Source organism: Blennius ocellaris, assembly GCF_963422515.1.
Source record: "Blennius ocellaris genome assembly, chromosome: 10".
NCBI lineage: Eukaryota > Metazoa > Chordata > Actinopteri > Blenniiformes > Blenniidae > Blennius > Blennius ocellaris.
Genome location: NC_137659.1, coordinates 23,636,619 through 23,649,218, shown reverse-complemented (window position 1 = coordinate 23,649,218; position 12,600 = coordinate 23,636,619). Strand labels below are relative to the sequence as shown.

Sequence of the window (12,600 nt, the reverse complement as noted above, 5' to 3'; positions counted from 1 at the left end):
TGGAGAAGAGGAGATAAGTAGGAAACAGTCAGACTGAAAATAAAAGCATTATGTGTTGAAGGTTGTGGTTTTCCTGGCGTGTTGGAGTCGATCCCCGCTGACTGGAGGAGAGCCAGAGAATAAGTGATAACACACACCAGGCCAACCGGGACTCAAACTCAGACTTTCTCTCTGTACGTTAGAGAGCGAACCACTACACCACTGGGTACAGTTCAATATGCTCACAATAAACACCATTAAATCAACATTTCCAACCACATAAAATCCAATGATGCTGTATTGAAAACTGAACGTGCTTTTGATATTTGTATTGTTTGTTTGGGTTAGAGGCATGGTGGTTTAGTGGATGGATGGATGGATGGATGGATGGATGGATGGATGGATGGATGGATGGATGGATGGATGGATGGATGGATGGAGGGATGGATGGATGGATGGATAGATGGATTCTAGTGTCATTTCTAAGGATAGACAGTGAAACCAAAGGAGCAATAAAGTCATGTGGAGCACAGATCAGTCACCGAGCAAACGAAAGTGGCTCTGAGGATTTCCAATTTCATTAAGTAGAGTAATTTACTCTTTTCCCAGCATTTCTACTCATTTAGAGGAATGGAGACAGAACAGGGAGACAAGGGAAGCAGCCACACTGATGATTTTAATGTCTGAAGTGACTGATGTGTGAATGGAGGGTTGCAGCTCATCACACCCCCGGAGAGGAGTTACAGATCCAGCCAGTGAATCTCTCACCAGGCGGAGCCTGCTGGGATTTGAGTTTATAAATCTCCCATCCATCACGCCGCTATGACACGGGGGGCGTCATACGTCACACAACAACAGAGGAGCAGAAACACACATACGTACATGTGAAGTGTATGAATGATGCTGTCTGCTGGCTCACATTACAAAACATGGACTGCCTTAACTCTGACTATCTGCCTTAACTCTGACTATCTGCCATGACTCTGACTATCTGCCATGACTCTGACTATTTCTCTTAACTCTGACTATCTGCCATGACTCTGACTATTTCTCTTAACTCTGACTATCTGCCATGACTCTGACTATTTCTCTTAACTCTGACTATCTGCCATGACTCTGACTATTTCTCTTAACTCTGACTATCTGCCATGACTCTGACTATTTCTCTTAACTCTGACTATCTGCCATGACTCTGACTATTTCTCTTAACTCTGACTATCTGCCATGACTCTGACTATTTCTCTTAACTCTGACTATCTGCCTTAACTCTGACTATTTCTCTTAACTCTGACTATCTGTCTTAACTCTGACTATTTCTCTTAACTCTGACTATCTGCCTTAACTCTGACTATTTCTCTTAACTCTGACTATTTCTCTTAACTCTGACTATCTGCCTTAACTCTGACTATCTGCCATGACTCTGACTATTTCTCTTAACTCTGACTATCTGCCTTAACTCTGACTATCTGCCATGACTCTGACTATCTGCCATGACTCTGACTATTTCTCTTAACTCTGACTATCTGCCATGACTCTGACTATTTCTCTTAACTCTGACTATCTGCCATGACTCTGACTATTTCTCTTAACTCTGACTATCTGCCATGACTCTGACTATTTCTCTTAACTCTGACTATCTGCCATGACTCTGACTATTTCTCTTAACTCTGACTATCTGCCATGACTCTGACTATTTCTCTTAACTCTGACTATCTGCCTTAACTCTGACTATTTCTCTTAACTCTGACTATCTGCCTTAACTCTGACTATTTCTCTTAACTCTGACTATCTGCCTTAACTCTGACTATTTCTCTTAACTCTGACTATTTCTCTTAACTCTGACTATTTCTCTTAACTCTGACTATTTCTCTTAACTCTGACTATCTGCCTTAACTCTGACTATTTCTCTTAACTCTGACTATCTGCCTTAACTCTGACTATCTGCCTTAACTCTGACTATTTCTCTTAACTCTGACTATCTGCCTTAACTCTGACTATTTCTCTTAACTCTGACTATCCGCCTTAACTCTGACTATTTCTCTTAACTCTGACTATTTCTCTTAACTCTGACTATTTCTCTTAACTCTGACTATCTGCCTTAACTCTGACTATTTCTCTTAACTCTGACTATCTGCCTTAACTCTGACTATTTCTCTTAACTCTGACTATTTCTCTTAACTCTGACTATCTGCCTTAACTCTGACTATTTCTCTTAACTCTGACTATCTGCCTTAACTCTGACTATTTCTCTTAACTCTGACTATTTCTCTTAACTCTGACTATCTGCCTTAACTCTGACTATTTCTCTTAACTCTGACTATCTGCCTTAACTCTGACTATTTCTCTTAACTCTGACTATCTGCCTTAACTCTGACTATTTCTCTTAACTCTGACTATCCGCCTTAACTCTGACTATTTCTCTTAACTCTGACTATTTCTCTTAACTCTGACTATTTCTCTTAACTCTGACTATCCGCCTTAACTCTGACTATTTCTCTTAACTCTGACTATTTCTCTTAACTCTGACTATCTGCCTTAACTCTGACTATTTCTCTTAACTCTGACTATCTGCCTTAACTCTGACTATTTCTCTTAACTCTGACTATTTCTCTTAACTCTGACTATCTGCCATGACTCTGACTATTTCTCTTAACTCTGACTATCTGCCTTAACTCTGACTATTTCTCTTAACTCTGACTATTTCTCTTAACTCTGACTATCTGCCTTAACTCTGACTATCTGCCATGACTCTGACTATTTCTCTTAACTCTGACTATCTGCCTTAACTCTGACTATTTCTCTTAACTCTGACTATCTGCCTTAACTCTGACTATTTCTCTTAACTCTGACTATCTGCCTTAACTCTGACTATTTCTCTTAACTCTGACTATCCGCCTTAACTCTGACTATTTCTCTTAACTCTGACTATTTCTCTTAACTCTGACTATCTGCCTTAACTCTGACTATTTCTCTTAACTCTGACTATCTGCCTTAACTCTGACTATTTCTCTTAACTCTGACTATTTCTCTTAACTCTGACTATCTGCCTTAACTCTGACTATTTCTCTTAACTCTGGCTATCTGCCTTAACTCTGACTATTTCTCTTAACTCTGACTATTTCTCTTAACTCTGACTATCTGCCTTAACTCTGACTATTTCTCTTAACTCTGACTATCTGCCTTAACTCTGACTATTTCTCTTAACTCTGACTATCTGCCTTAACTCTGACTATTTCTCTTAACTCTGACTATCCACCTTAACTCTGACTATTTCTCTTAACTCTGACTATTTCTCTTAACTCTGACTATTTCTCTTAACTCTGACTATCCGCCTTAACTCTGACTATTTCTCTTAACTCTGACTATTTCTCTTAACTCTGACTATCTGCCTTAACTCTGACTATTTCTCTTAACTCTGACTATCTGCCTTAACTCTGACTATTTCTCTTAACTCTGACTATTTCTCTTAACTCTGACTATCTGCCTTAACTCTGACTATTTCTCTTAACTCTGACTATCTGCCTTAACTCTGACTATTTCTCTTAACTCTGACTATTTCTCTTAACTCTGACTATTTCTCTTAACTCTGACTATCTGCCTTAACTCTGACTATCTGCCTTAACTCTGACTATTTCTCTTAACTCTGACTGCCATGCACGGTGATCAGTCCCTCCATTGGTAGCAGTTTGGGACTCAGTGTTTTGCTCAAGGACACTTCGTCATGTGGGGATGGGGAATAAAATCTGCAACATTCTGATTGAAAGCTAAACACTCAACCAACGAAGCACGCTAATAAAGAGTTAATTGTTCAAAAAGCCTAAATGAGTTGAATTTTTTTGAAAGACAAAAATTTTCATTTGAACATTAAGCCTCTTGATGCAGCTGCATTCATTATGCGTGTCTTTTCAGTTCAGCCTTATTGTGTGGCTTTGATACATGACTTTACTGCAATGCTGAGCTCACGTCTAATTATGTTATGTTGACTATTCTTATATAACACTGTAATCCCCAGTAAACACATTCAGAGAGCAGTTAGTTTGTCTTTCCTCATTGGACCCCTGTGTGATACATATGTGACACACTGGAAGTTTATTTTATCATTTTAATTTCTCTCCAATACATTCAGAAAAAATGTCTATTCTACAGATGTCTGTTTTGATTAAACTGATTATTTTATCCTCCATGGATTTCTTTTTTTAATCATTTATGAAAATCTATTTTTCTTAAATAAAAAGGAATAAAAAGCGGCAAGGAAAAGGCATTCTCCAGACCTTTCAGATGTTTAAAACCTCTCTTTTAATGCTATTCCACACCTGGAACATTTGCTGGGAAGCAGAAGTCATGTGAGCCATTCATTTTCCAAAGGAGACTAATAGTTCGACATTTAACACCAGTGGATGAGTGCTTTCAGATTAGAGTGTATACTGGATAGAAATGGCTTTAAAAACCGCCACCAGTTGCAGAACAGTCCTTTAAAGATGACTCTCCAGTTCTTGTGTTTTAAACCTTATTTGTCTTTGACCTGCAGGCCTGAATCTCTCCTGGGCGGCAGCGAGCTACTGCTGCTGACCTGTAGAAGTGAAGGCTGTTTTTGGATAGAGAGCCGTGACGTCAGAGCCGTGACGCTGAGGGATTAAACAACTCGTCCTACAAGCAGCACCACGCCTCTTCGTCTTGGATTGTGTTTGTTTGTCCTGCTCCATGCCATGCTCACACGGTGAGATGAACTCTAACAGCAGCAGCGAGGATGATGGACGTCTGCTAACGTCACAGGGCGGCCGCTCGCCGCTGAGGAGGCAAGGATGGACTGCTGAGCAGGGATGAGGATTTCAAACTCTGTTGTTAGATCAACATAAAAGCAGCAAGCAAATGGATGCAACTACACTGCCTCTGAAAATAAAGAAGGCTGAAACGGAAGAGCACTTGTGTGTGTGTGTGTGTGTGTGTGTGTGTGTGTAAGGGGGGTGTCAGAGGACATCGAGCACTAAAATCACTTCAGAGGCTCTAAAGGAGACTTGACATCTCCAGAGTGTCGCAGAAGATGGAATTATCTTAGCGTGTTGCTGCACTCGTGACTCAGCAGACCACGGAGCAGAAGAGCCCAGAGGGTAAACATGAAAGAGAAGAGGACTGAAACAGGGATATTAGATTAGATGTCAATATTTTACAGGGCAAGAACATTTGGCTCCACTTGCTAAAAGACTCTTGATCTCATACATCAACCTCTTCTGATGTGTGTCTTATAAAAATCACTGATTCAGCAACACTTTCATCTTCTGTTCAATAAACCTCATCATGAGATATGACTGAATGGTGTGTGTGTGTGTGTGTGTGTGTGTGTGTGTGTGTGTGTGTGTGTGTGTGTGTGTGTGTGTGTGTGTGTGTGTGTGTGTGTGTGTGTGTGTGTGTGTGTGTGTGTGTGTGTGTGTGTGTGTGTGTGTCTTATATTTACAGTATTTTAAGTACTTTAGTTCTTTTAGTTTGTTTTTTGACATTTTTGACTATTTAATTCCTTTATTATTTGGATTTTATTCTTCAGAAATATCCTTTTTTTGATTGGAATGTTTCATCACTTTCAACTTGAGGTATATAAAATGATTTTATTTCCATTTTTTACCACTAATGTTTTTAAGGGATTCATCTTCTGACAATGTTGTTCATTTGACCCCAGATTCCATCATTTTTCCAATAAATGTGATTTTGATTAATATATTTTAGAGTTTTAATCAACTTCTGTGGTCATTAGAAATGGATCGAGGCAACACCCCCATGGGGCCGAGCCCCTGCTTTTGAGAACTACTTACTTAAACTCACTACCTCCTATGCGCAGCTCAAGAGAAGAGAAGAGAAGAGAGAGGGGTGAAAAGAGATTGAAAGAGGGGGAAAGAATGATAGAGGGAAAAGAGAGAGGGAGAGTGATAGAGCGGGCGAAAGGAGAGAGAAAGTCTGAACTGCGACAGCAGCTCCTCAGTGTTTGCAGCTTGTGAGTCATCGCTGGAAGGTTTAACTCTTCCGGCGCCACGAGAACAAAACTGATGTTTATATCATTAAAACTAATTCGTTATGAGGAGACACAACAGAACTGTTTCTTTTCAGGTGACAAACAGCCAACAAATCCATGTTTCCTCCTGTATTCCCAAAGCGCAGCCTCCAGATTTCAGTGAAAAGGGAACATAATGTGACTCTTCTTCTGCGTACATCTTTGCTTTCAACCAAATAATAAATAAATATTGATGCAAGATGATAATTAAAGTGATTCCCTTCATTCATTCATTCATTCATTCATTCATTCATTCGAGGAAGCTTCAGGGCGGTGCTGTGCAACAGACGGCACCGGGTGCTATTTTTAATCCACTCTTCAGTATGCCATATCATAAACCTGAATCACGGAGACGTGCGGCTCGGAGGAGCGGCCCCTGCGTGCGCGCAGCGATGACGCGCTGGTCAGGTGTCGCCTCTTATAACGGGGGGAGCTATCCAAGTGCTGAAAACACCACACGAGCCCCGCTGCTGAGGAGATGCCATACACCTTCACTGCTGTCTGAGCTTCACTTCCAAAGGTAATATAAAAAACAAAAAAACACACTTTCTCTCAATTCACAACCGGACGAGACAGACCTGGAGACTGTGTGTGCATATTTTTTTCTACCGCAGATTCCGCAGATCTCTTCGGGTTATAATCGGGATTATTCAGTGGTTAAAAATGTATTTTCTGGCAGCGCTGATTTGCGGTGTACTGAAGCTGTCGTGATAAAACAAAGAAGAGGAGCGCTTAGATGAAGGTTTGCGTTTTCCAGAGGAACAGGGATGTGGAGGTTGCCCATAACAACACGGGCAGTGACTCATCCGGTGATGCTGACGCGTGTCCTCACACACGGAATCATATCGGTCAATTTGCGGAGCGTGGCTCCATCTCGGGGATATTGATCCAGAATCAAAATAGACCCGTGATTCGTGCTTTATTGTGAGATTTCAGGCAACAAAACGAGCTGCTATATTATAAAAAGAAAAGAAAAAAATCCACAATTTGACGTTTTCTTTCAAATCCCTGACTAAGTTCTGCCTTCTTGTTTCCCAGGTAATAAATTGCCTATAATGCTGCATTTTCACCACAAGTTGCCCGCGGGGGGAGCCGTGGTTCTGCTCGCCTTCCTCCTCCATGGATGCGCCGTGCAGACCGCGTCTCTGTCCCGCCACTACAGACCCCGGGGTGGGGAGGGCGAGGGCCAGCCAGGGGCCTACCCCCCGAGCTCCGACATGATGAAAGCCCTGGAGTACATAGAGAGCCTGAAGCAGAGGAACGGGGGGACCGGGGGCCGAGCCGAGCCGGTGGATTACGACGAAGTGGAGAAGTTCCGGGTGCTGCTGCAGCTCGCGTCGCAGCAGGACGGGGGTCCCGGGGACCGGCACCCAGCCCCCGGCCCGCAGAGGCAGGACATTACCGCCGAGCAGCTGATGAAAGCTCTGCTCAAGTCCCTGCAGGACCAGGCCGGGAGGGAGGCCAAGCTCAGCCCCGTGACTGCGCCCCGCAACGACCGCCGCGCGCACCGGCACCGCACTAAAGACACCGAGGTCCACGAAAGCGCGCCGGCAGACTACGGTAACTTCCCCAGACCCCACAAGAAGTACCCGCTGATGTTCGAGGACGAGGAGAACACGGACGCCTCCAAGCGGGCCACAGAGGACCTGGACGAGCAGTACACCCCACAGAGCCTGGCCAACCTGCGCTCCATCTTCGAAGAGCTGGGCCGGATGCCCCCGGTGGGCGCGCAGAAGAGGGGCGTGTTCGGGGACGACGATGATGAGGAGGAGGACGGGTTCAGTCTGAGGAGCCAGGCCTACGAGGACGTGGCGGGGGGAGAGGAGTGGGTCCCCGCGGAGGAGAGGCAGGAGACCGAGGAGTTGATCAACGGGAGCCACGAGGAGCTGGAGCGGGCGCTCAACGAGCAGGACGACCCCGACATGCAACGCCGGGCCAACCAGGACCAGGAGGGGGCCGACGACGACACCAAGCTGGTGGACTACTACCTGCTGAAGGTCCTGGAGATGAGCGACCAGACGCAGAAGAGGGACCAGACGGGAGAGCCGAGGAAGAGGCTGATCCGACCCTCCATCGTGGACCCGCGGACAGTGAAGGAGCTGCTGCAGCTCTCCCTGAAGCTCCACGTCCCGCCACAGGACCTGATCGACATGCTGCTTACAGAGGAGCTGCGGAAGCTCCACCGCGACCCCCAGGCCATTACCCGTTACACGACCGGCCAGACCCCCAAGATCAGGTACTTCAGCCGCAGACTGCCCGTCAAGAGTAAGCCCGCCCCCGATGACATGGACAGGGAAGACTTCCTGGACATCATCGGGGTGGAGACGATCAGTAACGAATACCCCGTGGTCCAGAGGCCCATGAAGACCTCTCCACCCGCGGAGAGGTTGCCAGTGTCCTCCGCTCCCATGAAGATCCCGTCCCCATCCGGGCGCAGGGAGAACCTGTTCCTGTCCGAGCTCAACAAGATGCCTCTGAAGCGCCAGGCGGCCGTCGCCGCGGCGGACGACGACGACGAGGAGGACGGAGACGTGGAGGACGAAGTGACCACCTACCTGGCGGCCAAGATCCTGACGGAGTACCCGAACAGCATCTCCAAGAGGGACACCGAGGCGCAGCTGAAGACCCGCTTCCCCTACGAGCTGTACGAGCGCGCCATGAAGGACTACCTGCAGGGCCAGGACCCGGACCAGCGGCCCCTGGCCAAGAGGGAGGCCGAGGCGGCCCCGGAGGAGGCCGTGCAGCCCACACAGGGCCAGGGCCAGGGCAAGGACGAGGTGCCGAAGACCTCCGCCCCGCAGACCGCGGAGGAGGAAGAGGAGGAAGAGCAGCACCGTGACAAGGTGGTGGCCGGGATGTAGCGTCAAGCCGCGCAGCACGCACGAAATCCTCAGTATATAGTATTTATACAGTTTGGTGGACGTGATCTAGTTTACAAAATTTCTATTATATGAACTATAGCTGGTATTACCAATATCACCCTAACGAAAATGAACTATAGCAATCTTAAATAAAATATAAGGAAAAAAAAAACTACAAGTCCCTACTTGCTGCAAAAACATTATTTAATGTAACGATACCACAAGAGATTAAAGGTACAGCCTGTGAGGAACATCCTCCAAATACTGATTGTATGTGAACTTGTTGTCACGATGAAATTGCTAGTTATCCAAGTAAATAAGCTGCAATTACCAGAAACACAATCTAATCCGACATAAAGGGTTTTTGATGTTGTTAGAAGTTTGTTTACATGGATTGTGTAGGTAACCAGCCCTATATTTTCAACTATAATCAGCTGAGTAATGGTAAAATGTTTTGATTTTCTTTCCCATCCATGTAAAACTATTTATTTACACGTGTTTCTGAAGGTAAACTATTCGGTATAAAGCTGGCTGGACCTCTGAGATCACTGGCGTACAGTGAGGCTGACAGGAACATTATAGGGATTTTTCGTTCGGGGCTGAGAACGAGTGTTGTTGTGACTCGTGATATATTCAGGGTTAGTGGATTTAATGTTACTACTATGGATAATTATTTCCAAGTCGCCTGCCTTCCAACCCTTTCATACTGCGAAGCTCTGTATCGTTGGCCTACCAGTGGTTGTGCTATGTATGCTCATTTTTAAACCATTTTGTACATGTTCAACAATGTGTGATCAATCACAGATGAATAAAGCATCAGCGGTATTATTTTTCTTCTTGCTGAGTTGTGTTGACTTATTAAAAATCATGTTCTACCATGAGGGGGCGCCAGAGGACACATAAGTAAATGTATACCATCTAATAATATTCTTTCTTCACCATGGCCCCTTATGAACACCAAATCTTTCAATATTATTATTTGCTATGGAGAAAGAACCCCAAATGACCCGTATTGATAGAAATAATGGCACAAAACAGACTGCTTATCAAAATCAACATTTTAATCATTACATAATGTAAACAAAAACAAAAAACAGAAACGGACACACACCCACACAATCTTTTCAAAAAGTCCCACACATCTATAATGTTAAACAAGTTAAAAACTGGAATATGTGTTGAAAGTCGGGCAGAATTCAGCCCACAGAAATGTTTCTCAAGAGAGCAACATTTTCTCTGAATATTCACTGAAAAAAGCATTTTATTCAAAAGTAGTCATCTGAGATCAAAGATTCCAATCAAATATATTACTACATTATTCAAATGTGAATTAATCAAATGCACACATCAACAATCACCTCATTAACATGTTTATACCTTCCCATTCTTAATTTAAGCTTCTTAATTTAAGTTATTGTATCAGCAAACAGCGTTAAAACAAATGTAACTCCCTTGAAACCCCCCCCCCCCCCCCCCCCTTATTCCTCATGACGGCGAGCTAAACGTCAGTCGTTTCAGGTGGAAGAGGCCATTTGCCTCTTCTGAAAGAGTTCACAGGGATCATAGTCATTTTCAGAAACTTCTTTGGCTCATTAACGGAACATCCGGCTCCTGGATTCCTCCCAGTTCTCACTTCACGTCTCCTTTTTTTTTTCCCCTCCCACAAGTTAAAAAGCAGGCTTGCTCATATACTCCTCCAAAGTCTGGCAAAAGGCACAAGAAGGAAAGAAAATGGAATTCTGTGGGTTATTTAAAAAAAAGCATGATTTAGTAATTAATGTTTACAGGCACACGACTACACATCACCTGGAATTAAGTGCTGAGCACAGCAACACAACTGGTAACTAACACAAGCAGAACATCTAACCTTTCTGTCCATATTCAAGGTCATCCAAACAGCTCCACCTCATACCACTCACTGCTGTCATCCTAAAGTGATAATGGGCACAATGAATGGGAGGCTAACTGCACACAGTCCAGCTCTAGATTGACAGTGTTAGTCAGCCCTGCTCACAAGCACAGAAACACACACACACACACACACACACACACACACCCGGTCCGAGCCACCAGCCGCTACACATAGAGCCACAAGCTGCAGACAAAAGCTAAAAATCAACGTCACAGTCGAGCCAGATCTGTCTCTCCCACGCAAACACAGCCGAGGGAGAGAGAGAGAGAGAGGGAGAGAGAGAGAGGGGCGAGATAACACACTGCATCACACACATCAAACTGCCTAATATCAACAAGCCTGAAAGACACGCACACGCACACGCGCACACACACGCGCACACACACACACACACACACACACACACACACACACACACACACACACACACACACACACACGCGCACACACGCGCACACGCGCACACACGCGCACACGCGCGCGCACACACACGCGCGCGCACACACACGCGCGCGCACACACACGCGCGCGCACACACACGCGCGCGCACACACACGCGCGCGCACACACACGCGCACACACACACACACACAGTTAATTCAACTCACTACGTTTCACTTAAACTTTAAAAATTGGATCTAATCAGAGATTTTGAGTTTTAAAAGACCCCAAGTTTAGAACAAATGAGCTCTGAGTCTACATTTGTAAAGATTGATGAAGCTTTGAGTCACTCAACAGACGTTACATGCTCAGAGCACAGGACACGTGTGTGTGTGTGTGTGTGTGTGTGTGTGTGTGTGTGTGTGTGTGTGTGTGTGTGTGTGTGTGTGTGTGTGTGTGTGTGTCTCACCTCCTGCAGCATATCCGAGGCCTCGATGGATCGGTTCACTGTCTGTTTGGATGTTTCTTGTATTTCTCCTCCCATGAGAAACTCATCCAGGATGAAATAGGCCTTTTCAAAGTTAAAGATTATGTCCAGCTCACACACCTGAGGAGAGGCAGGCCGGGATTATTCCAGAGAGTTCACAGTGCAGACAACACGTCTTACAATAAATAAGCCATTAGCAGCCTATTGATCTGTAGTTTGAGCAGCTCTGCCAGATGAAATGATAGATCTCACCACAGGAGACGTGAGCAGCCTCCAGACTTATTCTACATGCTCTTTGAGCTTTCCCTGCTCTGCGGACCAACTTTAGAGAAAAGCTGCAGTGTGTGAGGAGGGAGACAAACCTCAATGTTTCTCTCCTCACATTCCGCCTTTAGAAGCATGTGACAGGAACTGTTTAAAGTGCCACGGTTAATGTTGCAGATCCCTGATCGGCGACATTGTTCACTACAACCAAAAGGAGCGTATTTAACATGAAGGAAGGGAATACATTGCCAAAATATTTATCCAGCAGCTCCACGTAGCGGTGAATAACCTCCAGGGCCAGCAGCTCGTTGTCCTGGCTCTCGATGGCCAAGCAGAAATACAAGCTGGCATACCTGAGGAGAGACACAGTCCACTTTATAACAACAATACTTATAATGGGATCCACTACAAAATGTAAGGAGCAGGGTCAAATACACAAATCAATTTAAAATGACTGGGGGAAAAAAAATCATTAGATAGAGCAAAATAATAGTTCAATAGTGCATCTAGATGGTTTAACAGAGAGTGAAGCCAGATGAAGCTTTTCCTAGTTTTCTCAGAGCAACTGACACACACACACACACACACACACACACAGGTTTTCAGTCTTATTCTTAGAATCATTAACAAAAGGACGTTAAAAAACGAGCTGAGGCCACATTCTGTGCTCGGAGGA

At 44.7% G+C, this 12,600-nt stretch overlaps 2 protein-coding genes across 4 annotated transcripts in view; one reads left to right on the top strand and one right to left on the bottom strand.

Annotated features, from left to right (window-relative positions):
- Positions 1–7,074: 7,074 nt before the first annotated feature.
- On the top strand, positions 7,075–8,880 carry scg2b (secretogranin II b; the record flags this gene model as incomplete). Its single annotated transcript, XM_080502922.1, has 1 exon — positions 7,075–8,880. One exon carries the CDS (start codon positions 7,075–7,077, stop codon positions 8,878–8,880), a length of 1,806 nt encoding a protein of 601 aa, XP_080359048.1.
- A 1,492-nt stretch (positions 8,881–10,372) lies between these two features.
- LOC308135213 (AP-1 complex subunit sigma-3-like) overlaps positions 10,373–12,600 on the bottom strand; it is an 85,275-nt gene continuing 83,047 nt past the window's right edge. For 2 of the 3 annotated variants that reach the window (XM_080503093.1, XM_080503092.1), the window contains exons 3-6: positions 12,169–12,277; positions 11,643–11,780; positions 10,748–10,809; positions 10,373–10,583 (exon numbers count right to left, since the gene is read on the bottom strand). In XM_080503093.1, coding sequence (XP_080359219.1) covers positions 10,768–10,809; positions 11,643–11,780; positions 12,169–12,277 — 289 coding nt within the window. In that variant the 3' untranslated portion in view covers positions 10,373–10,583; positions 10,748–10,767. The remainder of the gene's footprint in view (positions 10,584–10,747; positions 10,810–11,642; positions 11,781–12,168; positions 12,278–12,600) is intronic. The other variant, XM_080503094.1, reaches the window with a different exon arrangement.